The sequence below is a fragment of the Crinia signifera genome, chromosome 4 (genome assembly GCF_055691185.1).
Source record: "Crinia signifera chromosome 4, ASM5569118v1, whole genome shotgun sequence".
NCBI lineage: Eukaryota > Metazoa > Chordata > Amphibia > Anura > Myobatrachidae > Crinia > Crinia signifera.
The window spans coordinates 109,431,244-109,447,944 of record NC_139220.1 but is presented as its reverse complement, the minus strand read 5'-3'; the positions used below and the strand labels follow the sequence as shown (position 1 = coordinate 109,447,944).

At 40.5% G+C, this 16,701-nt stretch overlaps 1 protein-coding gene across 3 annotated transcripts in view; it reads left to right on the top strand.

The window, feature by feature from the left end:
- The window catches only part of APAF1 (apoptotic peptidase activating factor 1), a 90,372-nt gene extending 74,358 nt beyond the window's left edge, over positions 1–16,014 (top strand). For all 3 annotated transcript variants that reach the window (XM_083182196.1, XM_083182195.1, XM_083182193.1), the window contains exons 22-27: positions 3,752–3,877; positions 5,270–5,389; positions 7,823–7,948; positions 10,958–11,083; positions 12,470–12,604; positions 13,799–16,014. In XM_083182196.1, the coding sequence (XP_083038322.1) occupies positions 3,752–3,877; positions 5,270–5,389; positions 7,823–7,948; positions 10,958–11,083; positions 12,470–12,604; positions 13,799–13,945 (780 nt within the window). In that variant the 3' untranslated portion in view covers positions 13,946–16,014. The remainder of the gene's footprint in view (positions 1–3,751; positions 3,878–5,269; positions 5,390–7,822; positions 7,949–10,957; positions 11,084–12,469; positions 12,605–13,798) is intronic.
- The last annotated feature ends 687 nt before the right edge of the window (positions 16,015–16,701 follow it).

Sequence of the window (16,701 nt, the reverse complement as noted above, 5' to 3'; positions counted from 1 at the left end):
TAAAAATGATGGAACAGAACAGTAGTGTAGGTGGCTGTACGCAGCCAAACAATGTAGCGCTTGTATTGCTCTGTCAGGCATCTGTGGCCGTCAGCATACAAAACACTTTCATTTCCCCCATAGAGGTGAGTAGAAGAGTTGGCATTTTAGTATGTAGGATGCGTTCAAGATATGCAGTGTATGAGTGCTGCAGATCAGTAATATGAACACTACAGGAAATTAGCATCAATACACCACACCGCTCGAGTCAGGCGCTGGCGTTCTCAATCTTTTTTTGCCACAAATGTATCTTCATGGCAATTATGACACACCAGGAGATCCTCCTGATTTGATACGTGACACTTGTATATTTTGTGTGTCTGAATCTGTATAAGAGGCACAACAGAAGTTGGCATGGAAAAAAGCCACGGTCACTACATCGTAGCACATTATGTTGTATATAGAGTCAAATGCTCCATCGCACACAGATTTACAAGTGTCGCATATGAAAGTAATCCGCACAGTCTCCTGGTGTGTCCTAGTCACATCACATTGCCACTCAGATACAGTTCTGGCTAAAAAGTCAACTGACCCTAGCAGAGTCTTACTGTACCTGGTACCTCTGTATAACCGAGATACTTTTCTCAGTTCTTTGGCACTACCAATGTGTACACTTTTGTGTGATCTGTATTGTGCTATTACCTTCATTCACATCAAATATTTTCACTACCATAGGCATAATGTAGACTTCATAAAATGTTCTGGTGTGAGGATTAGAACCAGCCCAAAAAACCTGGGTTTTTGCTGGATCGACCCAGGGCACTATGTGGTGTAAAGGGGCTTTTTGGAAAATCCCAGATCCAGCAATCAGACCCGGTTTGAAAGAAGGGTTTTATCCGGGTTGCTGTGCAGTGTTAACGGGAAACCCGGGTCGAGCAACGCATCCCCCTGATGTGCCACTGCTTTTCCCTGCCCCCAATGATGTCAGCGGCCTGACTTATTGCTGGATCGCTGCGGGGAGCTTCACCTCGCTAATGCCGGGTTTCTCCTTTCAACTCATGTCAGATAAAGTATATTTATAACTAACTGCTGCTGTCCAGCAAATTCTGCTGCCATATGGTAAATCTGCATTTAGAGGCTCTACACAACACCAGTATATGTTGATAAGTGTCCGTGCGGAAATCTGCCGGTTATTAGGCCATAAAAATAGTGTACAGATCTGTGACCCCACTATGGGGCCATGCTGATCAAGCACCTGATCCTGCTTGGATGCTACTGTGTTCTAATTTCATCCCAGTTATAGAACAAAGACTTTCTGTCCAAAATCTATTGTACTGTAATAAATGCTTTCAGCCACACAACTCCACTCTATTCCAAAACATCTACTAAAATTGTAATTATGTCAGTGGTATGGACACTTGTCACAGGACAATAACCACCTGCTTAGGGAAAAAAAAAAAAAAAACAACAAAAAATACCTTCTTGCAGTTGTTTTTAATTCCCTTTAAAACCCCACTTTTATAACTCAGCATGGTGGCATTTCTCCTGCCATAATCTTTCCTTTTCTGTAACCAATTTGTTCTTTCTGCTTGAATAATACAGTGTGTATTTAAAGGATAATGTAACTGAAATAGGTTCATAGCTATTTCTAGTAAACCTGAAATCACAGCCAATGCATGTCACATTCATATTGAGATTAAACTTGCTTTTGGGAGAGATTTCTCTAATTTGGTTTATGTTTGATGCTACAGGGATTGACTGAATGCTTTTCGATTGTTACAATATTGTATATGTATTATAGTAATACTGTAACCTTTCATTTGGTCAGTAGCTGCCTAACAATCTCTTGTCTCTAGGAAGAGTAGAAAAACCTTAACCCTTTGAGTGCCAAAATCTCTGTGAGAGAGGTGCAAAATATCAACTTAAAATGCCAGCGTCGCTCACATTTGTTAATAAAAAATGTTGTGTTAAAAAAAAGATTATATTTCTTATATAAGGTTCCAGGTCATAAAAAAAAATTAAAATATTTGCTTGTCAATTTTCACACCAATTTTGACAAATTCACTTGGCACTCAAAGGGTTAATGTGATACTCATTGTAGATGTAAGTAAGCATGTACTTGCAGAATGTTCATTCTTTGGGGCATATCCAATTATCCCCGATGCAGTTCCGGTTGTTAAAAATTATTGATGCTCATTATTGCAGTATCGAATTAGATCTAAAGTGTAAAGTGGACCCAGGATCACATGAAAACATAGGGGATTGGGGATGACTCCTTAATCCTATGTGTTATCATGGTGCACACAAAGGGTAATCCCAGATAAGTGCGAGTATCTTGAGATACAGACACAGGCATCAGGAATAATTGGATAGCCTTTGGCAAATTAGTACTTATTTCCTAGCACGGCGCCTGCGATTTTAATTGTATCCATCGGGTCCCAAAAAATCGCGTCAATCGCATTCAACCAAATCGCATGCGATGTGATTTTTAAATTGGAACCAAAGTAAAATGGTCCCCGAGACCCAATTTTACATTGGGCCCAATGTTACATGCCCCCCAAACCCCAATTTTCATTGTATGCCCCCCCATTGTTAACGCCACCCCACGATGAACGCCAACCCGAATCGTGGCGAGCGCAGCTAGCCCGCGATGGGCGGCGGTATGCGTCCCTTGACCTTTTCATACCCCCACTATCCACGTCGGCGGGGAGTAGTGCAGCGAGCCACCGAGCCCGAAGCGTGGCGAGCATTACTTCACAGGTATTACGCATCCCCTTCCTGTGCTCGCCATGCTTCGGGCTCGGTGGCTCACTGCGCTCGCCACACTATATAAAATCAACTCCACGCCGACGTGGATAGTGGGGGTATGAAAAGGTCGGAGGACCTCGGGTGGGTGTTCATCGTGGGGTGGCGTTAACAATGGGGGTCCATTGCCCCATTTAACATTGTTCCCTATGTAAAATCGCGTCCATCGCATCATGCGATGGACACGATTTTTTAATTGTCGTGGAAAAGGCTGAAATCGCATCGGTCGCGTCCATCGCATACCTTAACTTAAGGTATGCGATCACCTACGACGGGCGCCGTGCTAGGAAACAAGTACCGGCAAATCTATTACCCACAGTCATAATTGGATTATTTATTATTTATTAACAGTTTCTTATATAGTGCAGACATATTCCGCAGCGCTTTATAGAGAATATTTGAACATTCACATCAGTCCCTGCCCCCAGTGGAATTTACCATCTATATTCCCTACCAAATGTACATGCACACAGACATTCTAGGGTTAATTTTGTTGGAAGCCAATTAACCTACCTGTATATTTTTTGGATTGTGGGAGGAAACCAGAGTACCCGGATTAAGCCCACGCAAGTACGGGGAGAATATAAAAACACTGCACAGTTAGGGCCGTGGTGGGGTGTGAACCCATGACCTCAGCGCTGTGAGGCAGTAATGCTAAGCATTACATCATCCCTGCTTATTACTATTACTACTTCATCTTCAGTCTCCTCGACAATTTCCACACCTACTTCAGAACTGATGCGGATTTTAGCTCTACCAGCTATACCCCTATTTATGCTGTATTTTATCAACACACCCTGTACGTTACCTTGTAATTTGTTTTTTGTTTGCTATGTACGGCGCTGCAACACTTTGTGGCACCTTATAAATAAACGTACTACGACTACTATTCCCTGCAGATGGTTGGTTACTTTAATATATATATCTACACACACTGCTACTCATTTCTGTCTCTCTTTGGGGATAGGTGTTTGACTTAGCCACTGGCACATTTGTGCAGCACTTAAAGGGTCACACTGGGACTGTCCAGCACTGTCAGTTTACATCGGATGGGAAAACACTTGTCTCATGCTCAGATGATGCCACAATCAGGGTAAGTTTGCTGTCTCACATTTGTTTATCACTAACGTAGTCCTTTTATACAGTATTCATCCGTCCTATTTATTAGTGGGACAAAAAAGTGTTTTTTTATTTCTAAAAAAGCTTGTGCCTTCAGTCATTACAGGAACTATATTACAGGATCAGTCACATTTCTCTTAGGGGTAAATTTACTACAGCTTCTAAAACTAAAAATTGGGGATGTTGCCCATATCAACCAATCAGATTCAGTCTATGATTTTCTAGGATGCAATAGAGAAATGATAGCTACAGTAGAACCTGATTAGTTGTTATGGGCAACATCCCCACTTTTCACTTCTAGTAGCTTTAGTACATTTACTCAGTGTCCGGAATAATTGGAATGTAATTGTTTTTAGGATGTGATTCTATATGTAAGGCACAGGTGTCTTCCACCCTATGGCTGATAGATTACATCACAGAAAAGATGAGAGCTAGCTGATATGGGAGCAGGGCTGTATGTAGGACTTCTGCTGGCCAGGTCGGTCAAAGCAGTAGTTTGTTGTAGCCCCCCTCCTTCCGGATCCCGGTCATGTGACCCATACTCGTGCCCCTACCTATGCCCTGATCAGAGCATAGGTGAGCTTCATAGATTACATTGTTCTGGTTAGTTCACAGTATTAAAAATAAAACATGGCCAATGTGAAGGCCCCCATACACTATGAGGCTTCTCCGAGGGGAGTCGCATATGATGCCCCTTGAACAGGGACACATACGATACATCGGCCATCTTTCTGCATACAGTATATCACATGCTATCCCTTCCACACTGACGTGAGGGGGGCCGAGTCGGAGGTTAGACGTGCAGCAGGTCTGACCTTCAACTGTGATCTGATGTGCACGGGGCCGCGCATCGGATGTCAAACACCTTCGTTTTGGCTACTTTTCACCCGATTTCTCGTCTCCAATGTGTCGGAATCTGGTGGAAAGAGGTCAAAAGAGTTGGGGGCCTTAAGTTTTCATGTCTTATAATGGAGTCAGTTCAATGAACTCTCCCCCATGAGTTCAGTTGAGTGCTGCTCTATGCTGCACTTATGGTAGCTCTGGAATCTGGGTTGAGGTAGGGCCACAAGAGGGGAGACACAAGGTGCCAGTGTTTCCATGCTGTTGCAACAGCAGCTAGTCCCCTTTTGTAGCCAATGTGTCAAGATTTTGGGATCTTCAGTTTAAATATATAAACCTTGTAAAATATACCGTGAAATAATTTTCTTCATTTCATATGAAGTCCTGTATGTTTACTGTATCATGTGATGCTCAGATTCCTTTTTTTTCTTCTTCTTAATGCATAGTATTGTTCAGTAAATAAGAGTTATGTGTGTGACCTGTATGTGTATATCTTAGGGTGTGACAGGATATGTTAATGTTGCAGGTTTGGGACTGGATTTCTGGGGGTTGCCTTATACTACAAAGACACAAAGAAGCTGTGAAGTGCTTTAGAATTTTACCGAATTCAAAACTCTTGTCCTGGTCTTTTGATGGGACAGTGAGGGTAAGAAACACATGATTTATCTGTGAAAATGTCCTATAACTGATCTTCTTGCCAGGCTCTGATTTGTTTCTTCTGTTTAGTGTGTGTGATGTTATTATATAAACTATGTTTTATTATACCAGAGTTAAAAGGGAAACTGTTAAATACACTCCTTGTACTTTTAACGAGAAAAACTGGATCTTTAAAGGACAACATAAACTGACAGTAAAATAAATCATACTGCTGTCACCTTTCATTTGCCAAGTAGCAACAGAGAGCATTGTTCTACTTATTGTGTGGGTGTTCTTGGTTTTATTGTGCAGCAGTCATACCTGTGTTAATGGGTGCTAACAACAGAGAGCTAACGTGTGGCTGTCCAGTTCTCTATTTTATTGTGCATGGCTATAGCCATAAGGCATACAGGGCCTGGTTCAGGTTAGGGGATGCAGTTAAAATCCCGGCGTTCAGAATCCCGACCGCCGAAATCCCGACACTTTCTCCCTCCGTGGGTGTCCGCGACACCCCTGGAGGGAGAATAAATTAGCGTGCTGAGCGTAGCGAGGCACCGGGCCCGCTGCGTGGCGAGCGCAGCGAGCCTACAAGGGGGGGGCGTCCCCCCCCCTTGTCGGGATTTCGGCGGTCGGGATTCCAGCGTCGGGATTTTGAACGCCGGGATCCCGAACGCCGGGATTTCATACTGAATCCCAGGTTAGTGCATAAACCCAAATATAAAAGAAAGAAGAAAAGCTATGCGCTACAGGCCAGAGCGTGATGAACCAAAGAAGTTTGCTAAATATATACATAGTCTACATCCTTTATTTAAGCAATACACAAAAATACACATACAGTACACAATATGAAAAAACTTTTCTTTGGTAGTACGTACCAGCCGGTATATTTAACACTCTTCCATGTAAATATCTAAAAAAAAAAAAAACGTACAAATTGGTGGTTATATCCGTTGGTGTTTATGTAATTCGTAAAATGAGAATAGAAAAAAATATTAATGTCTCTGAAGTTATTCAGATGTTAGTAGGGTAGGTGTTAGAAGGTAAAGCTGTAATTTCTTCTTGTTAGGATCTGAAAATAGATATACACAGTACTGGCAGATAGAGACTTTACAGAGTTAAGCTGGGTACACATATATACAATCCTTATTTTTTGCAACCGTTCGGCCGACCGTACTCCCGTTGGACCGTCCACAAACAACAGCCGACACGCGCGTACACACCTCGTACACACCTGTACAATTTACTTGCGACGTCTGATGTACTCCCGTCCAAACAGTCGCAAGAAAAAGATTGTACCACCGTACACACTCTCCCGATTTGGGCTTTTGACACGATATATATAAACATAATTATCATAATGGGCTGGGTTAAGGGCATACCAAAACAAAGCGGCGTGATTACAGAACGTAAACAGAAGTGATTTTCTTTTTTACATCAGTGCTGGCTGTGCAGAGAACACGTACGTTCGTTCATTCGTTCCGTTGTTTTCTAACACTTTCATCATGAGCTTGATGAAAAGAAAGGCTCGGGCTGGCATTCTTGCTGCTATGGCCACTACATTGCTGTCTCTAAATAAAAAAAAGAGGAGCAAGAATCGAAGCTGCTGGACAAGAGACTGGCTACTGAGGCGAGACACCTTCTCTCATATGCCGTTGGTACAGGAGATACGGGAGAAAAACCCTGATGACTTCCGGAATTATCTACGTATGGCTGTTAGTTGATATTGGTATAATTACTACTCCTGCTGCAACCAGTATTGGTATAGTGACCACTACACTGTATAAAGCTGAGTAAATGTTGTGTCAAAAGGGGCCATACAGGTGTAGATTCCCTATACGATGGCTCCCGACTGGCCAGCCCTCCACCGCACCTTTTCTGGAGCGCGTACTTGCAATGTTTCACCACAGATGGTATGATCATGAATCCTGGTAGAGAGGAAGCCGCAGAGAAATGTGTAAGAGCCTATTTGGTGTCTGGTTAACAGTATTTTACAGCTTCTCCCATGTGTCTGTGCAAAAAGTAGTGCAGACATTCCCAAATAATTTGTCTGATTTTCATACAGGCATGTTATTTGAAGTGCCAAAACAGCACAGAAAAGGCAATTTACAGAATTGGGACAAGATCATTTCCAATACACAGACACCCGTTAAGTGCAGGGGTGGTACCTAATGATTACGACAGTGAGTCTGCCATAAAGTCCTGATAGTTTAGGTTATTGTATTAGTTATTTTTTGCCCTGTCCATGGCTTTGTTATGTAGCGATACACAAGTGTGCGGTCTGTCAGTATATCCACAATGCTCCTTCTCTAACAGAAAACACTTTGATACACTTCTTTCTTTAGTTACGCTTTCTTTAGTGTCTTTAGTTTTTTTATTTTTGTTTTGTTTGTCCTTTCAAGTTTTAGAATTGGTTGATTTAGATGAATTATTTAATATGTTGCAGATATGGGACCTTCTGAATGTGAGTAAAGAAGAGGAATTTAAGTGTCATTCTGGTGCGGTTCTTTCTTGTGATGTTTCCCCTGACTTGTTAACATTTGCATCTACTTCAGCTGACAAGACTGCAAAGGTACGGTACATCGCCTCGGTTATAGTGTACAAAGCACAGATTAGGGTAAAGGGCACTAGCAACCAGCAAAAAGTGACAAGTCAGCAGCTTTATTTGTCCTCCAAAACATATTTGGGGCTTAGCCAGTAGTGTATGTAGGAGGGTCCGCAGCAGGGACTGCTGCTATCCACCGGCAACCGCATCCCACATAGGTTTCTTTAGGGAATGTGATGCTAATAGATGTATCAATATGCCCAATTCAGAGCATTCCCGATATTGGCCTCCACATGTGGAAGCCCATTATAGCCCATGGGCTACACTTTGTATTTGTAGCCAACAGAGGGAGCCTTCCTGGACGTAGGCACTGTGCATGTGTCATCAGCCCTGGCACCACACTCAGCACATCACAGGAACGGGGTTTCTTTCTAAACATGTGCCGGATTAATGTACAGAAATGACAGCCAAGTTTAGTGGCCAGGATAGAGTTGGACTAAGGTGGAGAAAGTAATGGCGTGCATCTTTAACACTTCAAATGCAAATCAGCTTTGACTTCTGGCCGTATTTTTGAAGCAGGAAGGGTCCAAATTTTTTTAAGACTAATGGGAATGTTTCATAGTAGAACAGGTGCAAGCCAAGGTGTAATGGAAGCCGAGTTAGAGAGTTCACACCAAACAGCTCTATAAATATAGCGGTTTTCTTTTTTTTGCATATTATTTTAATCAACAGAAGCGGCTTGTGCATTCAATTTATATATTTATTTATTTATATATATATATATATATATAATGTGCATAAGATGCATTCGATGGGGGGAAAAAGGCAAAAATTACATGCACAGTTTGACCTATTTTGACAGATCAAAGTACATTTTGCATTTTTTAAGTTAGAAATAAAAATGTATTTTTGTTGTAAATATGCTGTAATTGTGCGCTTGGAATTTAAAAACTGCCAGTTACTTCGGATGAGTTGTATTTTTAACATGGGGAAAGCATCTAGACCTGTCTTTTTACCAGCAGCTCTTATTCGGAGCCAAAAGAATCCGACTTTTAATTACCTCAGACGCTATTACAATTCCTGACTTTTTGTAAAATGACCAGCTTTTAACGAAACATCAGACATTCCACATAGCTCTGAATTATAGTACAGGTTGAGTATCTCGTATCTAAAATGCTCGGGACCAGGAGAATTTTGGATAAAGGATTATTCCGTGTTTCGGAATATTTTAATATTTCAATGATGTATTTTGAAGTATCTTGCATTTATGCTGTATAAACACATCAACCACATGAAATGCACACAAATATATTTTATTTTTTCAAAAAACAAGGTTTCAAAAACATGAAACAAATTTTGTGTACTATCTCAGATACTGAATTTGAATGTCAAGCAATCCTTTTCTTGTACATATAATGGCAGTTACATATCATTTCCTCAGTAGTGTTGGCACAGATGTCCTCAGTAGTGCCAGTTACATATCATGTCCTCAGTAGTGCTGTTACAGATATCCCCAGTGAGATTTTAGCAAAAAAAAAAATTTTTATCCACTTTCTGGAATGTATGGTTTTCGTAATAATTCAGATAACGGATATTCGTATACGGGATACAGAAGTACAGAAGAGTTTGGTACAATCTAGATTGCTATGATACACTATACAAATGAAAGATCCGTGCACCAAGATACAATACAGAGTGCTTTTGTACATATGATATGAAGATCAATATTTCCCCCGTGACAGAATACAGTTGCTGACCATAATAGAGCTTACATACACTAGTTAAATATGCAAAGCATCAATTGTGCCTTTTGCGTAAGTAACTTATTAAACCTAACAAAATGTTTCAAGGCGAGTCTCTATTATAGTACCTTTTCTATATTCAAGGTGGGTGGGTAGTTGCTAACCAAGTGTTAATGTTAAATGTATGTATGCTACAGAGAAAGGAAAGTTTTATGCTCGCTTTATTAAGAACTGATTTGTTTGATCCTAATTGGGTAAAACGGGTAATACGGATTATTTTAACACAGAAATGTAATATACAGGTCTGTCAGGTATACGGTCACTTGGTCGACGTACATTAGGTTGACCACTAAAGGTCGACAGGCCTTAGGTCGAAACACTCAAAAGGTCATCATAGCTTTAGGTCGACAGGGTCATTAGGTCGACACAAGCATATGGTTGACAGTCAAAAGGTCGACATGAGTTTTTCACTTTTTTTGTCGACATGAGCCGACAGGTGGAATATCATGCCCTACCATCCACTAGGGTTTGGAGGGAGAATAGAAGTGTGCCGAGTGGAGCCATGTGAGGGGACGCAGCGCACCGATACAGTGTCCATGTTGACATTTGGAACAAAAAAAAACATGAAAAATCCATGTCTGACTGCCAACATAAAGCCATGTCAGCCTTCAGTGGTCGACTTAATGCATGTTGTCCTTGCTGTGGTCGACCTAACGATCCACACCCATCTGTCACTATTTTCAAGTTCTTTATTGTGCTTTTAAAGAATTCCCACTAGGGGGGGCAATACTCACAGAGCTAATTCATTTTACATTACATACCTGGCTGAGCTGAAATATGACATAAGAGCTGTCTATTATTTATATAATATATCATTTATTTATAAAGCCACTGAGCGGTTTCCTAGTTCTGTACAGTTGTAGAGACTGAACATTCACAAACTGCTTCAAACTGTAGAGAGGTCTCTGCCGTGAGAGCTTACAATCTACATGATATATTATAAGTGATGAAAATAATATAACACTATAACGCATACTTACATTTAATTAGCAATAGGTTTACTAATGATACAATTACTGGAGGACACTAACCTGCTGGTAAAGCATATGCCTATGATATTTACCCACCAGTGATGTCATACTTTTGTATCCAATTGAATGACACATCTGCATGAATATTGGTTTAGCTCGCACACTCACAGTCTCCACTTCAGCAGCTCCACACAATATGTTATCATCTGCAAATAGAAAAATACAAAAGTATAGCATTGTAAAGTTTGTTTGTCGTATTTTAGATTTGGAGATTTGCTGGCTCTTCTCTTCTCCATGAACTGAAAGGTCACCAGAGCTGTGTGCGATGCTGCAACTTTTCTTCTGACAACAGCTATTTAGTAACCGGTGACGACAACGGTGAAATAATGGTACGCTTCATAAGGTTTTTATTTTTTAGAAATAGGAGATTTTACAGTTAATCAGGAGTCACTTTAAGATACGTGTAACATGAATAATATGTGTTTTTTATACTTTCCCTTACTATATCCATTACTTACCAGTTTAAAAGATTCCCATCCTCTATTCTACATGACCAGTAGGATCTCGCTCTACTCCTGCTCACACATTAGGGCTAATTTAGACCTGGTGGCATGGCCGCAAATTCATATCAGACAGCGTTCAGGTAAACGCCGCCCTGCCAGAGTGAAATCCCACCTTGCAAATGAATGTGCTCTCTGTACGAATGGATGTGTATGGCTACAAATGTATTTGTAGCCGTGCGAATATGTCCAAAATCCATCGTAGCAGGCTCACCAACTAATGCTTTTTACACTGGGCACAAGTCATCGCAGGCTCAGAGTAGCCAGATCCTTACTCGGCGGTGCAATGAAAAAAGACATATCCGGCCTGATCATAACATCAGACCCTCCCCTAAAATTCTCAGGCATGCCTAGCGTTTTCCCGGACACTACCAGCGGCACGTCTGCAGTTTTCTTAGCACTCCCACTAAACAGAGGATTTCCACCCCCAGATGCCAACTTCCTGTCAATCACCTTACGAATGGATTCAGAATAGAAAAAAGTAGTCAGATTTTGTCGCAGCATGGCCGCACGCATGTGTAATACAGGCCATACACATGCGATAATCAGCCACCGGACGAATTTCCAGCTGTGCGATCAGATCTGCAGTTGCAGAAGTTCTTTTTTGGTTCGAGCACTTACAAGGCACATCATTGGCTGATGGAGTTTTGTAAGTGACTGCCCCTTTAAAAAACTTAGATGTTTTTAGATTTAGCAGCATATCCTTTTTTTTTTTTTTAATTTAAATTTTTATTGAATGTCACATATCAAAATAAACAATAATAACCATTCAAGCATTTGTTATGACAGTCTGATTTTTTTCTGGGAAAGGGTACAAAATAAAGACAGGGGTGGGGTACGGTAATAATACAGTAATACAATAGAGTGGTCATAGTCAGTGAATACATACAATGTCTATATCCTACATTGCTAGATCCGATTTATAATCCATCCAAGTCAGCCATAACTTAGTTGCGGAAGGTGATGGCGATGAATTAAAAGATATGCCAGCTGTTTCTAATTCAAAGTGAGATTGTACCACCTCTTCTATCTCTATAAGAAGCATATCCTTTTTTTTTTTTTTATTGGATCAGCAACCCTTATGTAATAATGTCAGCACCTGCATTGTGTCCTTATGACACATGGCATTTTATTATATCATTTTGCATGTTTGCATTATATCATTTTGTGGACATCTAATAAATACATATAATATGTTATCTATCTGTTTGGCAGATTTGGAACGTGCAGAGTGGAGAACTGCTCCAACAGTGTCGCGAAATATCTGTGAATAAAGAGGATGGCTGGGTGACAGATATTCACTTCTCTCCCGACAGTAAACTGATTGTATCCTCTGGAGCATATGTAAAGGTAAGCAGTATGTCTATGATACACAGCCATGCTGGGGGTGATTGTCTTATGTATAGAAACCATTATGGGAAGTCACCCTTATGCCTGGTACACACCAGAACGATTGAGATCGGGAGCAAGATAGTAAGACGATCGTACGATCGTCCCGCGATCTGTTAAAGCACACAAACTGCATACGATCTGCTCCCGATCAGCACCCATTTGACGGGGTCATTTCAAATCCTACCTGCTGCAGGTAGGATCTGAAAAACAACCAAACAACCCACAGGGCCACGCATCGGATCGGAATCTGCTCGGGAATTGCCCACAACATGCCCAATTTACTTACAATCGGTCGAGATTGTATCCAAATCGGGTGTGTTGAGGCCACATAGTTCTGGTTTGTAGCCTATATTAGAGTAGTTTTTAACCAACACTCATACCCATGTCAGCTAGATAACCCATAGATATTACAAGCCAGTATCCCTATAGTTCTTAGAGCCCTCATCAGTGTGAACTGGTTGTGGGGGCCACAACCAAGACCAGCAGAAGAGGGAGTTTCATAGAGCAATATGTAAATATCTCACATTTATTATTCCTTGTCGCTCAAGATATTCTTTGTAATCAGGCCAGTATTTGAGGACAGGGAAAAGATGCCTGGCAGTAAGGATTAGTAAGGATCAGCCATTTTTCTGTGTGTATGCACTATGTTAATTATCGCAACACTTCCATTCCATAGACAAAAAGTTGAGATAAGTCATTGTGCTATGAACCCAGTCGTGCTACTGGGACCTGAAAGTTTTTATATAGAGTTGCTGCAGGGTTTATTGTTAATGGGATAAAGTAGGTAACAATGCTGCCGCTTGAACAGTGCCAGCTGCATATACAAGCTTACATTGCACAGTATTAATGTGTGTGACCATATATAAACATGGGTTTGTATTGCTTTAACCATATGCTGAAGAGCTAAAATGATAAGAAAAAGCAAAATAACATTTGAAGCAATTGGTAAATTCTGTGGATCAGAGCATTAGATGCACATGTAGGTTCATCAGGGTTAAGTAGACAAACTTCACGTTAAAATCCATAAATAATAAACACATATTCCCTTGCATGATGGCCCTCAATTCTCATAAAGAAATGTACTGGTAGGCAGTATTGTACCAACAATGCAAATGGAAAACTATTATAATATCTTTTTTTTCTTTTTTTCAGTGGTGGGATGTGGACACGGGGACTTGCAAACAGACGTTTTACACAAATGGCACAAACTTGAAGTCGATACATCCGTTTTCCTCTTTTAGAACTTTTGTAACCATTGACAATCTTGGAATTCTGTATGTGCTTCAGCTGGTAGAGTGACAATGACGCCGCGTGCATTAAATATGCTGCTCCATTAGGTTCTTTTGATAATTTACCTTGTATAACAGGAAGCACACTGAGAGCAAACCTACAGGGAACTTGTACACATCTTGGCTTAGCAAAGCTCTCAAATACAACACGCTGGGTTCTTTTTCAATTACCACTTGGTGGTAGGCGGGGCAGAATAACTCCTGAATGTCTCTTAATCACCCTATTGTATGTATGTTATCTTAAAGCTGCAGAGCCAGTAAAGCAAACACAGTACAAAGTGTGTCGCTTGGAACGTAGCCATTTCATATCTTCTGACCTGTTTAATGGCTAATATTTTTACACAATTACACAACATGCTTATTTCCTTTATACACATTCATTATGTAAGCTGTGAAATAAATCTGGGGCAAAAAAAACACAAAACACATTGATAAATAGGCTTTATGTTGTAGCAATATAGCATTTGCCCTTTTGCACTAAATTATACTTTGAGAACCATTCCTTTCTATTCGAAACCATATGCGTATTAAACATCTCACCATGCCTTAAGTGCCCTGTGGCCAGAGATAATTACCCACACTAGTCATTACAGAAAGAACTACCCCATCTACCTTCCTGACTGTGACCTGGTTCTAGCCTTATTTATGGGGAGCTACACATTGCGACTAAAGGTGCTAACTGAGCTCTATACACTGTTCCCTTTGTCATTTACATACTGGAAGGAATAGATTAGTGCACGCTTCTTCTTCCCCAAACGGCCGTCCGTGTGTGCGCTACACAAGTGATTCATGAGCCCACAGCTTGCTAGTGTGAACACCAATTCAGTCATTGAGGACAGAGCCCTTAATGGTCGCTAAATGTAATTAAAATCAAATGTAAAAAAAAAAAAAAACAGTTTCAGGCTTTCGATTGGTTATGCAGAATAGTTGGGGCTTATTTTATCGTAATAAGAGGTCTTCTGGCATTGGCTTCTCATTACATTGCAGGGAGAGCCACCCAGTGACCATTCGTCTGCTTTACTTCTCTATCTGGTTTTCAGGATAGCTGATTTCTAGTAAATAATTTCACTGGTGTTTTTGATTAGTTAGAATATAAAGATTTGTCTGTGTAAATAATACATTAGACATACCATGCTGTCTCATCAAGTGTCACCCCACTCTTTCAGTCATCTAGCTTCTAGTGGCTTCCCCAGTAACATGGCCATTAAAGTACAAGTCAAGTACATGGGGGTTTTTAGTTGGATTTTAATACCCAGTATAAGCCTCTTGTGAGTGTGGATAGCAAGGTGAATAATTACATGTGAAATTGATTTGAAATAAAATAAAATCACTCTTATTCAGAGAAAGTAACTGTACACCTGGACAAACCGGATTCAGTGCAAAACTCCTTAAAAAATGGATACAGATTTTTTTGCATGAAGGGTAATGCTGTCTACTTTTGCTGTTACTACATGTGCCGGGCTTTTTACCCTGCAGTTTAGATTTGAGTTTGGGTCCGCCTCACAATCCAAATCTCTCTGCACGTTACATCTGCCCCATTTGCACTGCAACATGGTTTTACCACAGTTATTTGCTCTTTCTTACTTAATTCCCAAATCAGGATCAGGCCCACGGTGAAGTAGAAAAATGTGATTGTTGTTTTTCATAATTCAATAAATTGCGTCCACTTTCCTCAGGAAGAATACTGTGAAGGCTGCAAACTAGTCATTGGTTATATGTAATACATCTGTTAGAAAAATTAAATCATGTCCCATATTCCAGTGGGTCTTGCAGAATTTCTCAGGAGTTTATAAGGAGCTATAAATGAAGAGGATTCTCCTTTCACCTGCCAAAGACTTCTGGTCATTCTGTACTATTACTTGATGTTTTTATACAAACAATGTTTGTTCTTTTGCATGTTAAGTAGCACTTAAATTTTCCTTCATCAGTGCTCGCATATATTTGCAAATTGTTTAGACCTCATTATTCGTTGAAAGGTGTTTTTTCTTTTATATGTTGACCACATGAATAGTTTTCTTTGTGTTCTATGCAATACTCTTTTCTAAATAAAGTTTTTCAATCTATAAAAATCTGTCAGAACCACGGCAACAAGAGCATTATTACACAGCCAGTTTCGATATTTTCTAGGTTGTTTTTTTTCTTCATCTAAACACTTAAAATATGTACTGAATGTTTATGTAATTTTCTGTTCCAGTAACCATCACTTATTTTAGCCTCTATTTACAATCTGCAACACTTTACCAGCTAATTGTGCCGGGCATTGTCCCCTTTCTACTGGGATTTCATGTAGTTGTTTTGAACTACTTGCAATCAGCAAAACTGATGGAATAAGGAATTACAGTTGTGATTTGCCACAATTGCAGGTGCAATACTGAATACCAAATAATGCTAATCCATACGTACCTTTTATTTACTTATCTATTCTTATTCTGATGCCTCACTAAGTAGGCGAGTTGGGTACTAAACATCTTTATCTATTTTCTTGTTAATATAGTAGCTTATATTAGACATACTGCTTATGTGTAATGGTGGGTACACACCAGAACGATTTGGGCTCGATTTCCCCCAATTTCGACCGATTGCATGTAAAAAGAGAAGATTTGGGCCTCTTTTCAAGTCACTTTGGAGATTTTACCTGCTGCACTAAAGATTTGTCATCTACATTTGAGTGCCGAAGCGGCAGGAGGAAGCTGGGAGGAGGGCCGAGCACAGGATGCAGCATCTCCCGGCTGGAGGTGGGCAGCGTTGTAGCCCCCGGCAGCAGAT